Here is an 18508-nt window from a genome sequence, read left to right on the forward strand (position 1 = left end):
GTTCACTGTGTGGTGAATTGAAACTGGTACCCGTGGGACTAGCAGGGAAATATTTAAAATAGGTTTCATGTATCCTGCGTGAAGTTCATTGCTGTGGAAGGGAGGGTGATTGTTTTATCTTTATCTCAGCTTTACAAAGCTGGTGAGATGTATTAATCTCTTATCCTACTAATTAACGAAACTAACTTGATATTTCTAGCTACAGTAAGTTACAGGTTGCTCCAAATAATTATGTTGTTAGGAAGCAAGTCATAAGAGAACTTGAACAGAAGTGTTAATATTTAAAGTACACCTACTTTTACTTTTTTTGAAACAAGTGTACCGCGTGTTGTCTGTGCTCATGTTTTCTGACTTCCTTGCATAGTACTTCCCTACAGAACAAATAGTAATTATCTGCCTGCATGTTTCTGGTACTTAAGATGAGAGGAAGAGGGATTTTCTAATACAAATAATTGGTCTCTAAGGCTTTTTGAATACAGGCAAATGGAAGTCAAAGCAATTAGGCCCTTATTTAGCTTCTAAGCCTGATGTATAGGTGACTTCTGTTAAAGGGCATTTTCTTTACAGGCTCTGTCACTGGTGTCGTTGCTGGAACTGGGACCTAGAGGAGAATAGGGTAGCAGAACTTGGAAATCTGTTTTTAACCTTAAAACTTGGTGAGCAGCATTGATGATTTCAGTAAGTATTTAGATTATCTCTGGTTCAACTAAACTGTTGTCTGAAAACTAGTGTACTTTTGGATTCTTCTCTAATTCTTTGTATACTGGCTTTGAAATGAAAGCTTTTTAAGCTTCATGACCACAGTGGAAGGAGTTGCCTATAAAGATGCACTGTTTAAGCTATATATGGACTTTGTTCCAGTAATCCATATTTGGAAAAGATGCCTTCCTCTAAGAGTTGTGTCTTTACCCTAGAAATGTATTTACATCCTCCTAGATTCTTTTTCCTGGATCTGTGATTTAGAATTCTCCAAAAAAGGTTTCTCAGCTTCCATTCTAGCAGAGGAAGGCAAGAAATTTAAATTTCTGTATGCCAAATCGCAGCAACTGCTTTCAATATTGAGACATACTGCATCAGCTTCCCACTTGGAGAACGTGCTTTCCTCTTTGTAGAGGTAAATAACAATATGTATTCAATTAGCATTGAACTTGCATTTGCTTGAAAGCAATTTATGCAGAAATGTTAAGTGACAGTCATAAGCAGCAAATATTTAATGCCAGAATTCAAAGATGCCAAGCGCTACCTGTCATATTTTTAGTAACTTTCAACTGAGAAGAAAATCCCCATCTCTGTAGGGAAGCAACTAAAACAGAAAAGTAAAAAACAGAAAAGTAACATTCACTGTAAAGCCAAATTATTGTTCTTTGGTTGACTTTGCTAACAATCTAAATTAAATCTGTCCTTTCCATTTGGCATAACTCCTTACCCAGTATGGTATTACGGGGAATGCAACAAAAATAGGATCAGTGGCTATCGGAGGTAGGTCCCCTTCCAGCTGAGGGAGCTCAACCTGTCTTCCCATCTTTTCCCTTCATTAGGGACCAGTAGGATGCAGAAATGTGTCAGTTGGGTAGGATGTGGGAGCTCGCTCAGCAATAACCAAACAAGTCTACCTGTTTCTTATAGGCATCCTGTCCCTTTGGTGATAAAGACTAGAAGTCTATAAAGTACAGCTGGAAGCAACCGGTTTGCGCCCTAATTAAGTCCTGTGGGAAAGACTGTGATGACAACTTCTGCAAATTGGACCTACTAGTGCAAAAAGTCAGGAGCTGGTAGATGATGAGAGAAACAGACTGCTTGTCAGTGTAGGAAAACAAGTGCCCTTAAGTCCTGTAGAGGAATATGCGTAGAAAAAGAAACAGCGAGAGGTTCTCTGCCCTTTGTAAATATTAAGGAACAGCTGACATCTGCTGTGGCTGGCTGGCTTGCTTGCTGTGCGACCCTGGGAAAGTCACTTTTTTCATAGCAGCTGTAAGCCGCACGTAATTCATCACTGATCAGTAAGTGGCTGGAAAATACTTGGAAGTTAAAGATGTCCAGCAATAACACGCAGTGGTTACAGTAATGCAGTGACTTTAACAAACTTGTGCTTTAATCTTGGGCTTTTTCTTGGTGCTGCTCCCTAAGTGGTCCAGATTGCCAGCTCAGAAGCAAGGAATGATCTAAAAGCCTACAATATTTCTAACATCCTTCCTCCTCTTCCTTGTCTTCTGTTCAGCCCACTACAAGCCGGAGAATGGCTCCTATTTTTTTTAACCAGACAGCTTCAGAGCCCCCTCTACTGGAGTGCTGACAGCAGTAGGCCAGAGTCTGGCCAGCAGAACAGGGCAGGTACCAGCTGTTCTTCTGGGGCTGGGGAATGAATGCTACACTTGTGCTTTTTAAGGAGATGCTTCACATGGTTGATGTGCTTTGGTGGTGGTGAGGTAAGGTTTGGCCCTTCCATGTTGTGCCACGCTATCCTGAAGTTGGATTACAGTGATAGTTCTCTTAGTTTTCCATCAAAAAACCTGCCTGCAACGTTAAAGCTGAGAACACCAAGAGAGCGGGTTAGGAGAGCCAGAACTGCCTGGAACCAGCATGACTGCTCTTCTCAGATCTGCAGAAGAGAGTGCAGAACACTTTCATGCATCGTCTGAAGATTTATGGATTTTCTTCTCCGCTACCCACCCCCTTCCCCCCAGTATTTTTTTTTCTTTGCACAGCTCCCAGTTCAGTGTCTCTGGCTGTGGAGTCTGAGAGGCTGAATAAGGAAGTTTTGGCATGGGACGAGGCTCAGCCTGGAGACTGCTAAGCTCCCCAGGAAGGATGTGTGTACCTAAACAAGAAGGGAAACAGGAAGGAAAGAAGAAATAGTACATCTGATAGCAAGGAGAAGAGGCTCTTTGAGTCAGACAGGTATGCTTCAGAAAACGGAAATACTACCAGAATAGAAAATATGATGGCATAGCAATTAAGAGACTGGGAAAAGATGCCAGGAGTTAAATCCCAAAGGCCTACTCCAGACTTCCTGTGTAACTTTTAACAAGTCACTGGCTCTGTGCAACACTCTTTAATCCCTAAAATAGGGATTACATTTCCTTTTCTTGCTTCATGCTGTGTGACGGCATTAAACAATTAGGCCTCTGTAAAGTTCCTTTAAAACAAATGAGCTGACTATAAACACAGTAGCTCCTGTAGAGTTTTGGTGAATATCTGTAGTGATGATTTTACATGAAATGGCTTCAAACAATCTGAATAGCTTTGAGGTGAAGTATTAAGTATGTTTTATAGTTGTTATTTACAGAAATGCTCCTGCTTTTTTGGAAAGCAGCAGCTTTAAAAGGATGTGGGCAATCAGGGTGGAAAACCACAGAATATCAGTTTGTGTCATAGTGTTTTTAGTAAAATGAATAACCTGATTCTTTTGTTCAAAATTAGTGCATCATTAAGTAGATAGTAAAAGTGAAAAAAACTTACTTTTCCCCTGAAGATAAACAAAATAGGGGCATCTGTTAAATTTTCATGGTATAAACTGTAACTGCAGTCCAGGAAGGGGTGTACCAGCTTGTCTAGAAAGTAAAATATCAGGCGGGAAGTCTACAATGGGCCAAAAAAGGTCTAATGGCACTTGTGTGTAAACAGTGTCATGATAACGTCTCCAAAAGAGAACAGAACTGCAAATCAGCAGACTCAACTTGCTGTCATGCACATCAGGCTCGATAGGTGCGTGAAGTAATGAGCCATCAAGGACAAATCATTCTGTTTTCAGAGGAGGAAGAAGAACCTGAGTGAAATCCTGACTTTCTGGGCAATTGGAGATGGAAAGAGCACGTTTTACCAGGGTGGCTGTCTCCTACCATCTGCTGGAGGCTCCTCATTCATTGTCAGAATTGATGACTGGTGTCTGGTGTCTCTCCGGTTTAAATAAGCCCACTTTCTGTACAAAGGACTTGTAATAGGTTTCATGTAACAGGACTTCAACTGAGAATTTCAGTCAAAACCATGTAAGAACTGGAAGACAGACAAAAATACCAAAGGGTGAGGTGACAGTGTTTTCACATCAGAGCTGGCACAGCGGGGATTTAATACTGAATTTCTCCAGTTCTAGTCCCAGGAGTGATCTCATTAAAGCCTTCCTATAATGTCCTTGGCACAAAAAGCAAGCATGATAATTAAATTTGGTGATGAACAAAAGTGGGAGGCTTCAATAATATGAGGGAACTAGAATATCGTAGAGAATTGATGACTTTGAAGAGTGAGAAATAGACATGAGATGAAATGTAGCTATGGAGAGTACAAAGCTGTGAGTTTAGGGGTTAAGAGAAATTTGCAAAGGATGCTAATAGTTTATTACTTGGAAATTAGTGCAGAAAGGAAGGTGGTTTTACTAGTGGATAAAGGGTAGAGGAGAGGAATCAAATTGGAACAGGGGCAGAAAAAGCTGCCAGGAAGATACCACAAATACCAAGCTTGTATTATAAGAGTTAGAGTGGCTTACTCATCTATTAAAATGAAGCCTGGAAGGGGATATGATTATCTTCTTGAAGTATTTAGAGAGAAAATACCAGGGAAAAGGAAAAGATTATTTAAGTAAAAGGATAATCTTGACATGAAAACAAATGGCTATAAGCTGGGCATGAATACAAGACAGAATATACAGGAAAAGCAAATCAAGAGATACTAAAAAGCCTAAACACTGACAGCATTAGACTTGGTTTTGGATGGGAACTTCAGGTGAGATCTGGGAAAGCCATCTAGTCCAACCCCCTGCTCAGAGCAGGCTGACTTCAAAGTGAGATTATTGGCTTTGTCAGGTAATGTCATCATGCTTTCGGTAAATCCTGAATTCTTCCTGGTGAGTGGGGTCTAGATTCCTGCACTTGCCCACACTTCTGAGAAACTTTCTTTTCCAGTCTAGTTTTCTTTGTGTGGCTTATCCAGTTGATGCAACCCCTCTGACATTGCCGTGTTGCTTTTGAGCAAAAACATTTAGAAAACAATGCACTTGCTGCTAGATGTCTGCCAGATTGAAAAGCAGCTGCTGACACCATCTGCTCGAGGTGGGTTTCCCAGCAGCAGGGTGGCCAGTGCAGCAACAGGGAAGGAGAGCTGTACTTGTTCTTAAAAATAAAATAAAAAATAAAGTAACCACACCCCCTGCTGTCCCTCGTGCAGGAAAAAAAAAGCACTATCAAAATATCATCCCACAGGTGGGATGGAAACAAGCAAGGAAAGCAGCTAAAGCCTGGACATTGTTTTAAAAGGTATGGGTTGATTTATGAAGTTTGAGGTAGAATTACTGGGTTAGATGGGACAACCACAGTAGTCCTCCTTTGCTCTAAAACCTCTGCAAATGCACTGTGCAGTGTCTGGTTTGGTTTGGGGTGATCCCCCTCAAAGTTTTTTCATGTTTTGTGGCATTGAGCTTTTCAGGAAGAATGTATTCCGCTTGCAGGCTGTCTCTTCAGGGTGGCTTGGCAGACGGGACTACTAGAACTGGAGGAGGAAAAAATTACCAAGTGTCTACAGGTGAGTGAACGGGGCAGGTGAGCAGTTCCACTTCCACCACCAAAAACACTTTCCTGTTTAGTCAAAACAATAAATGAAAGGGAAGAAAGGCTGAGCTCTAAATCCCTGAGGCTAGAGTTCACTCCTGGGCATTAAATCCACGTGAATTTACTTCCATGTTGAGTAACTTTAATAAATACATGGTCACCTAGCAGCGTTGTGGTTGTGGAGAGCATGAAAATGCTTTTGCAGGCTTAAAGAACGAGGGAATTGTTTATCCTGTTACTTGGATGTTTGTCCCTTACTGCACTCTGTGGGGGCCGTGGGGTGCCTGTGAGGCTCAGGGGACACAGGCAAGGCTTGGTCATGACACAAATTTTGGTCAGAGCAGCCCCTGAACAGAGACCTCTCCCCTCGGGTGCCCTCGGTGGTGCTTGGGGGAAGTGTCCAATGCTTTTTTTTTTTCTTTGAAACAAACAAACAAAAAAACATTTTTGCGGCTTTGAGGCTCTATTCTATTATGGAACTGTTTTATTTTTCAAGAAAAAAGAAGCCCATTCTTAACCATCCTCTTTTTATTTTATTATTTTTAAGCAGAGCCTTAACCTCGTTGCCACCCTCCCTGCGTGACGGGAGCGAACACCCAGGGCCCAACGCGGGCCCCGCGCGGCGGCCTCTAGGACCCAGCGCCGAGCACACGGCGGCCGGGGGCGGGCCCTGGGTGCCGCCCGTCACGCTGATTGGCAGCCAGCAGAGGGCGGGCTCCCCGCTCACCCCCCCAGTGGCGGGTCGGAGGGGCGGACCCACCAGCATCCCCATCCAGCAGGCGGCGCGCTGATTGGCGGGCCGAGCCGTCTGCTGGCGGGCCGCGCGGCGCTGATTGGCTGCCGGCGGCGGGCCGGCCCCTGTGATTGGCAGGCGGCAGCGGGTGCGCGGCGGCGGCCGAGCCGTTTGTTTTGCTCCCGGCGGCGGCGGCGGCGGCGGGGAACGATCGGCACCGCCCCAACCCCCCCCCTCCCCCCTCCCTCCCCCGGTCCCCCCCCCTCCCTCCCTCCCCTCCCGGGGCCGCCGGAAGGAGCCCGGCAATGTGGCGGCGGCGGCCCTGAGCCCTCCCCCCTCGGCCCGGCCGCCATGGAGCCGCGGCGGTGACAGCCCCGGAGCGCAGCCCGCCGCCGCCCGCCGCCATGGGTGAGAGACGGGGAACGGGGGGGAGTACGGGGAAGGGGGGTGGGGGGGGGGGGGTCCCGTTGTGGTGGGGGCTGGGCCGCGTCACGGGGCTGGGGGTGGAGCCTGAGGGGACCGGGGGCTGGGGGGGGGGGCGACCGGGGGGTGTGGGGGGAAGCGGAGGCAACCGGGAGGGGAAGGGGCGGGGGGGGACCGCAGGCTCTAGGGGGAACCGGGGTGTATAGGGGGAGCCGGGGGTTGATGGAGCCGGGAGGGGCAGGGGGGGACCGGGGATTGTAGGGGGGAACCGGGAGGGGATGGAGCCAGGGGGGACCGGGAGGTGTAGAGAGGACCAGGGGGCTTTAGGAGATCGGGGGGGGGGGGTAGTGTAGGGGTCCCGGAGGGGGACCTGGGGATGTGGGGGGACCGGGGGACCCGTCCCGGTGCTGGGGTTTTGCTCCAGGGCTGAGGGGCCCTCTGGCAAAGAGCGAGGCCGCCGGGCTGCACGCACAGCCCATGCTTGCGAGGCTATTTTTTAAAATATTTTTTCATTAAAATATTGTGGTAGTGTGGCAGAACGTGGGCGCGTTGCCGGGTGGTTTGGGTTAAATCGGCTCGAGGTCAGCACGGGCACCCTGCGGCCCCCCAGGACCCTGCATGGGGTTGCTCTGGGGATGGCTGCTGGTGGCCACCAGCGGGGTGGCCGTGGGGCCAGCGGGGTGGCCGTGGGGCTGGCCAGACATCCACGGGGCCGGTGGGGTGGCCGTGGGGCCAGCCGGGTGTCTGTGGGGCCAGCGAGGTGTTTCTCTGTCACGTTGGTCACAGGCCTGTCAAGGCACCGCTTCCTCCGGGGAGCTTTCACGCTCGCTTGCTGCATTTCTCTCAGAGGGTAACGCACAAAGCCACGTAAAGGAGTTAGGTGAACTCTTTCTGGACTAAAAAGTTGGTTTCGAAAGCTGACATCACTGAATTTGAATGATTAATATGTTGTGTTTTTTTTTTTTTGAAGTTATGCCTTCTATAGAGAACTGGTTTCGTTCTTGGGTTTTGCTTTTGTTTGTTTGTTTTGTTGCCTCATTTCCCTTTTAGTTTAAAGAGACATCTCTTATGTAAGAGAATAAAAAATGTAACTTCTCTAAACCCACGCTTACCCCTGCTTATATATTGGCAGGGGAATTAGCCCGTGCTCCAGGCGACCCTGCTTGAGCAGGGGGGTTGGACTGGGTCCCTGGAGGTCCCCTCCAACCTCCCACATGCTGTGAATTTCTGAGCCGATTCTGTGAATTTCTGCTGTTATCTGCAGCGCAGAATTGGGTTGCTTTGTGGGCTGCAGCTTGTTCCTTTCTTCCAGCTAAGTTTGCCGTTCTGAGGCTCACCTGCATTATTTATTCCTAGTGAATAACCAGTTCTTTTATTTATACTGTAACTTCGTAAAGCATTGCAAACCCTGCTCAAAGCCAAAGTAAAGCAAGTTTGCTTCCTTTGTGGCCCTGGACAATCCGAGCTATGGTAACACTTACCTAAAAGAAGCTTGCAGCTTGCTTTGATCTTGGAAATACAACAAATGTGTGCATCCACAAGTAGGTTTCTGTTTTCTAAAGGGAGGTGCAGTATTGTCCGGTTCGTATCTTCCCTGAAGGAACCAACCTGGTGGTACCTAGGCTTAAATAGTTGAGAAGGATGGAGCTGGATTTCCGCAGAAGCGTTCTCCAGCAGCTTTGGGATGCCTGTTTGCAAACAGCTGGGTGCAGAACGACGACGAGCAGTTCATGGAGCGCTCCTCTGTAGCGCTGCACGGAGTAATTACGGTACAGCTGCGAGCAGACTGCTCCTGATAGGAAAGATCTTATCTTATCTCAATTAACGCGGCATTCGTTATCAAGCCTTTTAATGAGACTGGTGGATAACGGGCTGTGCAGTGCTCTGGTTTGCTTCCCTCGTGTTTTTCGGAAGCTGGTCTGAGCGGAGCGGAGGGGTGATGATGGGAGGTTAGTGTTGCAGGTTTGGGGGTGCCATCAATGCAGCCGAGGCTCACTGCTGGTGGATCTCTGGCACATCAAAGAAGGGGCTACAGCTGAGGTTTATTTCCAAACAGAGAGCTCCTCAACAGCATTTAAAGTAAATACATGCATAACCAGTTCTTTTATTGATGTCGTAACTTCATAAAGCATTGCAAACGTTGCTCAAAGCCAAAGTAAAGCAAGTTAATTTCATAAGTTTACATTTCATAGTGAATCTGTGGATATTTGCTGCTCATCCAGAGAAATGCACGTGTACGTGGGACACGGGAGAGCGCCCTTTGGGCCGAGTGGCCTGCACAAGGCCTAGGATGAAATGCTCATTGCAGGCCCAGCTGCAGTTGAGTCTTTCCCTCGATCTGCTCTTTTTTTCCTGCCTGTGTCACTTCCTTCCCTTGGCTCGCTGCTTGCCCGTAGCCAGCTCCTGGGTTTTGCTGCGGTGACAGCCCCTGCGGTGTCGGGGGGGAAGGGAGGGGGCCAAGCCTGCAGGTCAGGGCCGAATCCTGCTGGGGGGCTGTGTCGGTGGGGAGAGGGACCCCAAACACACATCGCGTGTGTCGGGTTCATGGACATGCTCTGATTTCTCTTTTAAATTACAGACCAAGCCACGCGTGGTTTCCAAAAAAAAAATCTGGAAACAGCATTTTGCTCAGCCTGTTGCAGAATACCCAGTGCTTCGTTCGGCGCAATGTTGCGAGGGGCTCAGAATTAAAATTTTCCAAAGAAATACTCGAAAGCTCTGAAAACACACTGAATTTCTCTCCCTAACTTGTGATACTTACTCATTGCCCCTGCATCTGCTGATCGTTTGCTGTTGTTGGGGGGGGTGGGGGGGGATACCAAACAACCCCTTATTTGTTCGCTTTTCTTCTTTTTTTCCTAAACAGCTGCAGCATCATGCCTTCGATTATCACGCTGTATAAAACAGCATCTTGGTTTATAGGGCTTTACAGACTTCCTGTTTTTACCAGCGTGCAGATACTTTTACTCTGTTTGAACTTTGTGATTTTTTTTTTTTTTTTTTGCAAAGCTCTTTCTATTTTCTGCCACTGCAAACACGCAGACTTGCTCGGACCCGTGTAGTAAGCCGTGTGTGAGCTGAAATAAACGCTTCATGCAGAGGAACAGCTTTCTCCGTGAGCAGCAATTCCCCTTTATCGATGTTATAAAAATCCTTGAGTGTAGTTTTTAAAACATGAAAAGCATTTCCTGGACAACATCTTTCCCGCACAAAGCAGAACTGTGTTTCCCAGACCTAGTGGAGACCTAGCAAAACAGGGTCTCTCAGTGAGCTTCAAAAATTGCTTATTTTTCGTTTGTAATAACTTTTGCATTGTGTGATTAATGCGATGCTGCTGCACATGCTTCCTTAAAGGCAGCCGATGGAAATCATCTATTCTGATGGAAATAAAGAAGTATTCATGCTCCTCAACGTTAAATCCATCACAAGGTTGTCTGAAATGGAAACATTTTTTCCATCCATTGCATTCAAATCAACATTTGGCCTTCATTTTATGTTAGGAAATGGATTATTTCTCTTTTTATCTCACCAGCGTAGGGATGAATTATAGGATACGTTTCGGTACTAGGGTCCTAACCCAACCCTAGTTACTTGGGGCCTGATAGCCTGCTGCGAGACTTCTAAAACGTGTAATTGCGTAAGATTTGGATTCACCTGCAGTTGTTCCATCAGCCTGCCACGTTCCAGCGTGTTCCTTTTTGCCTGGATGTAAGCTTTCAGCATTAGAGAGGAAGCCCAGATCACAGTAAGCGTCGCGCGGACCTCGCAGTGCACCAGCTAGGGTTTAGCTGCTGCCCTTCGGAGCTTCGTATCTTTGTGAATCCACAGGTTGAGTTATAACCTATATCGAGAGATGGAGAAGTGGTTAAATGCCTGTCCTCTTTGCCTGCTTCCTTCTTCAAATAAGAGACAGAAAATGAGCCGGGGCTTTGGTGCCCAACGCCTGCAGCCCGTGATCCCCTCGTAACTGCTGATCTTGATTTCTGAGTGACGTGCCGTATTGTTTAGATGCAGTTCCTCATTCACTGATGGGTTCCTTGATTGATATGATTTCTTGTCATGAGTGCTCAGTTACGAGCTGTTTTCATAGCTGTTTTGCCTGCCCAAAGGAGCCCTGACCGGCTGCCAAGACAAGCTCTTCTTCCTCCTCCTGGTATCTGGCCAAACCCCAAGTGCGCTGTAGTGGAAAACTTGTGTCCCCGCTCGTCGCGGCGTGCTTTGGGTGGCAGGCGCTCCAGGGACGTGCCAGTCCCTAATTCGTAGCGTCTTGTTGCGCAGTCACAGTCTTCACTGGCCAGGTTACTCAGAGGTTATGCTTAACATCAACCAAGATTAAAGAAGAAGAGTAAACTGGAGACGCTCCAGTAAGGTAAAAGGTTAAATATTGGACGTGAAGTTGGAAACAAATTTAAAAAGAAGTTGTGCTGTCAGCTACCTGGAACTTGAACTTCATTCACATGTTTTTTCACATTTTCCTCACACAAGAGTTTACTTAGTGCTGAGATAGGGATAGTAATTATTTCCTTTGGCTAAGTGCTTCTCAGAAAGCCCCCTCTTGCTCTGGTTGGGTTACTTACGGTTGGGTTACTCATTCCCTGGTTCCTTGAGCATGCAGATGGAAACTCAAGGAACGCTCTCCCTTCTACACTGCCACAATGTAGTTATTGTCTCGTCTGGCTTGTCTTGGAAAATTGTGATTTGGTGCATTTTATTTTATTTTTTTTTTAACTTTGCTGTGCTCTGTTTTAATTTGAAGGGTTTTATTCTAAGTTAACACCTCCTGCAGGTGACCTGGGGAGAGCTCCTTCCCTTCCCCTCTCTTGCCTGGCCGAGGTGTGATGCTTCTGTTTCACTTACAACACTTGATAGATTTATGTCTTAATAAATGATACAGCACCTCATTAAAATCCAAATAATTCTTTTTCTTGGTGGTGCTGGGAGAGCAATGGGATGAATGCACGATCTGAGAGCAGGATGCTAACCCTCCAAAATTGCCCTCAAGCTACCAGAGGAGTTCCGTGTTGCGTTTATCGATTCTTGATGCAATCAAAATCCTGGAAACTGTTTGTTTGTTTGTTTGTGATTCTTAGCAAACACCAAAGCTAAGTAACCTTGGTAGGAAATCCTTGGTAGGAAATGCCCCCGGTGGTTTGCAGGGTACCTGTTCCACGCGTCGAAGGACTGCTGAGGTCTACAGCTATTGACCGGGTTTAAATGAACTGGAAAATGTTTAATGGGAATATGGTCCAGATTTTTTAGTGGTTAAACAATTGCTCTTGTTTTGGGGGGATGCATAAAGCTGCCTGTCAAGAAGAAATAGTAAAACGAGAGCTTACCTCGCCTTACCAGCATGTACTGCAGCCCGGAGTGGAAGTACTTCTGCTCTACCATTCAGTCCTGCCAGGGAGGAACCAGTGGCTGGAACAGAGATAGTGGCAATGTGGCTTCTCTTCTGACGGGGACTGGTTTAGATGCTGCCCCCGTACAAGTCGTTGGTACGTTTTCATCCTTTTTGCTCCTAAGTGTTGGTAGCATTTGTTCCCTACGTGCTTTAGAAGCTGGACGCGTCCCACAGCTGTCAGCTTTAAGCACTGCAAAAATCTGCTGTTGAGGCATTGCTTAATTCTGAACGCAGTCTTCTGCATAAAACATAAGCTGGCTTTATGGAGAGACACTCCTGGACAGAAGCATGACGTGAAGCTGAAGAAACGATTGCTCTCACTGAGCCCCCTTCATAGAGAAACGCAGATGCACACCAGCCTGTCATTTAACCTACAGCTGGTCCCAGGGCACCACTTCCCGCTGTAAACCCTCACCCATCCGAATCGGCACCTTGGCTTGTGAGTAAAGGTGTAGCCCTGCTGGAATTACAAAAGAACTTTGTCAGGTATTTACGTATCAGCCTCAGAAATGCTCGATTCAATTCAAGCATGTCAAACCGATGTTTAAGGACCTTGGGGAGAAAGGAGAAGGAGGAACCTGATGTATCCAAACGTGCATACCTGACACACTTCGTACGAGTGTGGGTGTCGTCTGTGCTTTTGTTGTGTAATGTCACTTTCAAATGTTCCTACCCCACCCAAAAAAAAAAACTTAAAGCACAGAAAGCACAGCTTTGCATCCAGAACTGCTGGTGAAGTTCAACCAGACTCTTTAAAAGGGCAGATTGTCCTTCTGGGCATGCTTACGGCTGATCTGATTGCTGGTTCACATTTCATGCATCCATTATTCCTCAGTATCAGGAAGGATTTAACTGGACACCTTATTTACCAAGGAAACAAGGCTTTATCCCCCAAAACACCGAGTCCATACGTGAAACAGCAGCCCCGCAGTGCGGTAGGCATGAGTGCACCGTTAACGGGTCATCTCGGTGGTAGCATCTGATACTGCTTTGTTGCACAGATGGCACGGACCTAGGAGCAAAGACACTACCCCCAGTCCCATTTTGAACCAATTTTCAACTTATTTTTCCCCCTTTAACAACGCATCAAGTAATTTAGGATTGTTATGCTTGCAGAAGCAAAGGATTCTTTTCAGTAGCTGCTAAACACCTTCCTTTGTGCCAGCATCCATCACAGCCCGGCTCCTACTCATTCCTCAATAGAAGAACACCTTAAATTGGTCACATCAGGAGTCTTAGCATCAGGAAAGTTTTAGTCTAGCGTACATAAGAAATATTTCTGTGTGTCTTTTTGTTTTTCTGCATTTGTAAGAAGCCTTGACGAGAATCTGCTGCACTGTGTGCTGCCAGCAGAGAGTTCTTAGTGCTGTTCGGTTTGAATCTGTTCAGTAGGTTTTGAAGTCTCATAAGATGTTTTGAACTCTCTTCTTTGCGGGAAGAGAGAACCATTTGGGGAGATACTGGTACAAATGGATTTGAATTGAGATGTTCTAAGATGGCTCACCGTCCAGATTTTCGTTTTCTTTCTGCTGGCTGTGGTTTGCTCCACTGGCAAGCAAGAATTTTCAAAGAATCATCTAGGTTGGAAGAGACCTCCCAAGATCACCCAGTCCAACCTCTGACCTAACACAACCAAGCCCTCCACTAAACCATATCCCTGAGCTCTACATCTAAATGGCTTTTAAAGACCTCCGGGGATGGTGACTCCACCGCTTCCCTGGGCAGCCCTTTCCAGTGCCTCACAACCCGTTCAGTAAAGAAGTTCTTCCTAATATCCAACCTAAACCTCCCCTGGTGCAACTTTAGCCTGTTCCCCCTCATCCTGTCACTAGGCACGTGGGAGAACAGACCAACCCCCACCTCGCTACAGCCTCCCTTCAGGGACCTGTAGAGTGCAATAAGGTCACCCCTGAGCCTCCTCTTCTCCAGGCTGAACAAGCCCAGCTCCCTCAGCCTCTCCTCGTAAGCCTTGTTCTCCAGGCCCCTCACCAGCTTCGTTGCCCTTCTCTGGACTCGCTCGAGCACCTCCACGTCCTTCTTGTAGCGAGGAGCCCAAAACTGAACGCAGTACTCGAGGTGCGGCCTCACCAGAGTCGAGTACAGGGGGACAATCACTTCCCTGGACCTGCTGGCCACGCTGTTTCTTATGCAAGCCAGGATGCTGCTGGCCTTCTTGGCCGCCTGAACACACTGCTGGCTCATATTCAGCCGACTGTCAACCAATACTCCCAGGTCCTTCCCTGACAGGCAGCTTTCTAACAGCTCATCTCCCAGCCTGTAGTGCTGCTTGGGGTTGTTGTGCCCCAGGTGCAGGACCCGGCACTTGGTCTCGTTGAACTTCATAGAGTTGGCCTCAGGCCATCGGTGCAGCCTATCCAGATCCTTCTACCCTCGAGCGGATCGACACACTCACCTAACTTGGTGTCGTCTGCAAACATACTAAGGGTGCACTCGATCCCCTCATCCAGATCATCGATAAAGATATTAAAGAGGACTGGTCCCAGTACTGAGCCCTGGGGGACTCCAGTAAAGACCAGCCTCCAGCTGGATTTGACTCCATTCACCACAACTCTTTGGGCCCGGCTACCCAGCCAGTTTCTGACCCAACAAAGCGTACAGGCCAAGAGCAGCCAGTTTCTCAAGGAGAGTGCTGTGGGAAATGGTGTCAAAAGCCTTACGGAAGTCAAGGTAGACCACATCCACAGCCTTTCCCTTGTCCACCCAGCGCGTCACTTTGTCATAGAAGGAGATCAGGTTCATCAAGCAGGACCTGCCCTTCATAAACCCATGCTGACTAGGCCTGATCGCCTGCTTGCCCTGCAAGTGCCACGTGATGACACTCAAGATAATCTGCTCCGTGAGCTTCCCTGGCACTGAGGTCAATCTTTTTTAAGGTAACAGGATATAGGATTGGAGGGAAGAGATTCTTGCTGGGTTTTCCTTGGCAGGAGCACATCAGTTTGCTCTTCCTAAGTGACCTGTGGGGATCTAGCAAATCTTTCCAAGTTGTGCTGTTTGTTCTGAAGCCATCTTAACAGAACCAGAGGCTGGGGATATTTGTTCTGAACCTTGCTATGGCCAGACCCTTCTGTGACATTGGGCAAGTGACTTAAAACTTGTCTGCATACTACTTTGTGGTGTTAGGTTGAGTTTGGGCTTTTATGACTCAATGATCAGTGTATTTATTTACAAAGATCTCTCAAAGGATTGCATTTCTGTGATCCAGTAGAAAACACGTGCAGAAGTGTTAGAGCTGATGCTCACCCAGGCAACTCACCACTAAAATTCTTGTCCACGGCAGATGAACAAGAGGCCTTGAACTCCATCATGAAGGACCTGGTAGCACTCCAGATGAGCCGACGGCACAGGCTGACTGGATTTGATACCATGAAGAACAAAGACACCACTCACTCCAACAAACAGGTAATAGGCTGGGTAACGGGTACCTGAAATTGCTGCCTGGAGTCAGAAGGGGCGCGTGGGGTTGACAGCAGGTCTGCTGCCTGTCTTCTGTCCTGTGCTTCTGGCCTGGCAGCTGAAGCATCACCCCTGGATTAGCTCCCTCTTCTTGCTCGGTCTGTGTTTTTTGCATTTACTGACCTTCATGGACTAAGGAGGGTGCAGTTTGGGTATCTCAGCGCTCTGTCTTCCTCCCACGTGTGTTTTTGATGGTATTTGATCTGTGTAGATTAGCTAAAAAGTTTACCAAGTGGTTTTCTTGTTTTGCAGTCCCTATTGCTTTTTTTTAATTACTTTTTTTTTTTTTTATCATTCTTAAAGAAAAAACACAATGCCAGCAGTCCACCCCTCTTGGGCAGCCCTGCAATAACAAACCAGTGTGCCTCTGCAGTGGAAGAAAAAAAAATTCCGGTAAGAGAGCTTGCTTCCTATTCAGTGTTAACAATTACAAATTAGGAGCATGTTTTTAAGTTGTGCGTGGCAGCATTTACAGAATTCACTTAAGCAGGTGTGGGAGGCCAGGAGAGCCTTTCATTACTGACTTATCATATGGCAGTAGCGTGCGCTTCTCCTTGTAGTGGAAATAATCCTTAAATTCAGAGGGAAGCAGAGAACTGAGAAGCAGTAATGATGAAAAGGAAACAAGTATTTCAATTTCTGATTCAAAAGGTCACTGCAGTTCACAGTTGCATAAAGCAGTCTGTTGGGTAATGAACTAATGCTGGTCTTAATCTTCACATGATTCAGACTGCATATGAATACAGGATGAGGATCCTGATGAAAGTGAGTCAAACTGAAGTTGGTTCAAGTACAGTGAAGGGGATTATCTGAAAGGGCTGGCTTTAGTGAAACTGTAATAAATCTTGCCTCTGTGAAAGAGGAAACAGCCATTTACAGGTGTCTGAATGCAGCCAGCATCCTTAGTGGGAGGATTGGCTGGAGTTACCCATCCTATGTCACATGAAGAGGGGAATGAAGCTCACCATTATTTAAGTATGGGGATCACAGAATCCATTTATGAAATACTTTTCCCAAGCTAACAAGTGGCAGTGTCAATACTTTAAAATTTCTCTTTTGTGTTGCTAGAGACTTTTTTTTTTTTTAGAGAGAAAACTATTTGTTGAAATGTTGATTTTCTGGTAGAAAGAAAGGGCAGAATAATACAGCTCTGGCACTATATGCTGCATATCATTTGAATTAAATACTTCAGTGCAGAATTAACAGTTTCAGTCAAGAACTGTTTGTCCACAACTGTCATAAAGAATTAAATCAAGTTCCTTGTAATTATATTGAAGTTAACGTGAGAAGTTGCTGACATCAGTAAAATCACTCTTTCCAGTTACATGCTTGTTACAGACATAAGCTTGCTGGAGCAGGCTTTAAAGTTCATGTCTGTCTCTTCCTTGTGCTTTGTCTGCTCATAATCTACTTGTTCAGCTGGGATCTGGGATTTCCTTGAATGTGCTGGACAAATCCATAGATGGAGTAGTACAGAACCCTTTCCAAATCATTTTGAAATGTAAATTCAGTGAAGTCTTAAATCACAATCTGTAATCAGTCTTTATGATACCACATCACAGAGCTGGAACACTAAAGCCCCAAACTTGGATTTGTTTTCTTACTCATCTCTTAGGACAGTTTATGTGAGTCACTGTGAAAAGCAGTTTGTATAGGAGATAAATTTGCTGTACTTTCAAAGGAAACGAGAAGTGCTATAGTTTAACTCTTCTAGTTTCTCCCTTAAACGTAAACCCTAAGATGACTTTCAGATTCCTTGAAACAGCCAGTGTCTGATCCTTTTGGAAAAATTATCAGGAGGTAGATGCCAAATTATGTCAGTACCCATGATCACTTTCCCCCCTTTCTCTTTGTTACAAATTAGATGTTTGAAAGGGTACAGCAGAGTTGAGAAGGTATTTTATTTTTTTTCAGGTAACAGCAAGTTGAAGAACGGTTTCTGTAAAGCCCTGAAGATTTTTTTTTAGTTCTTACTAGTTAAAATAATGAAACCTAAAATGTCTAAACCTAAAATTCATCTTGAGGTTGGAAATTTAATCTATACAACTACTGTCACTTAATTTCATCCAAATGGTCCTATTAAGCTCACTTAGACTGGATTACCTAGAATAGTATATATAAAAAAAAAAATCTAGGGCCTTCCTTCCTAGAAAATCATAATATTAAGGGATCATTCCTCTATCCATCAGTATCCATCTGTTTCATCAATAGTTGGCTGGTGGACATCTTTTATAGCTTATTATTCCTATGCTGTTTGTTACATTTTTCCTTTACTGTTCTGTTAAATGACTTCTCTAAAATTTGCTTTGTTTTACTGTCTTTCTAGAGTAAATTCCTTCTCTTCCCACATCTAAGAAACTGTCTTTGGTAAAGTTGATGTGTAAATTACCCACCTGCAGATGATTGTTGCTCTGATTGGGAAGCTCAGTTAGGATCAATTATGTACCTACAGTAGTGCTGCAGGAATACTGTGTACTCGCAGTGATTGCATGGGTCCCTTTGAACTGCATTCTTGACCACTAGGCCTGCCAGATACTTCCTCTAGCTAAAGAGCATTTCCTGGCCACATTTTTTTTGAAGTTCCTAGATGTATGATTGCCTATTGTCTAAGGCTTTCACAGATGGCTTAATCTACTCCAATCACATAAATTGTGCAGCAGAAATTATGGAGGCTTATCAGAGCAGATTTTTCCCTTTTATTTTTATCTTTGTGACCTAAATTGGGATTTGAACTTTGATCTCCAGAGTTGAAAGTTCAGCATGTTGACTCTTCCGTGTCATCTAGCATCTTCTGAGTTTACAGGGAAATGCACAGGTTGTGCAGTCAGTGCTATTAACCATCTGCCAGATATGGATGATAACCCTCTGCACTTTCCAAGGTGACATAATAGTTAACTTGTTTTTATTCTCACAGTTTGAGTTTCAGGGACTGAGTTT

General features: G+C 45.8%; 1 protein-coding gene across 2 annotated transcripts in view; it reads left to right on the forward strand.

Moving 5' to 3' along the window:
- The first annotated feature begins 6399 nt into the window (after positions 1–6399).
- Positions 6400–18508, forward strand: part of MAP3K3 (mitogen-activated protein kinase kinase kinase 3) — a 41250-nt gene continuing 29141 nt past the window's right edge. For both annotated transcript variants that reach the window (XM_035347726.1, XM_035347727.1), the window contains exons 1-3: positions 6400–6678; positions 15396–15517; positions 15875–15964. In XM_035347726.1, the coding sequence (XP_035203617.1) occupies positions 6675–6678; positions 15396–15517; positions 15875–15964 (216 nt within the window). In that variant the 5' untranslated portion in view covers positions 6400–6674. The remainder of the gene's footprint in view (positions 6679–15395; positions 15518–15874; positions 15965–18508) is intronic.

This window comes from Oxyura jamaicensis, chromosome 27 (assembly GCF_011077185.1).
Source record: "Oxyura jamaicensis isolate SHBP4307 breed ruddy duck chromosome 27, BPBGC_Ojam_1.0, whole genome shotgun sequence".
In the NCBI taxonomy this organism is placed as follows: Eukaryota; Metazoa; Chordata; class Aves; order Anseriformes; family Anatidae; genus Oxyura; species Oxyura jamaicensis.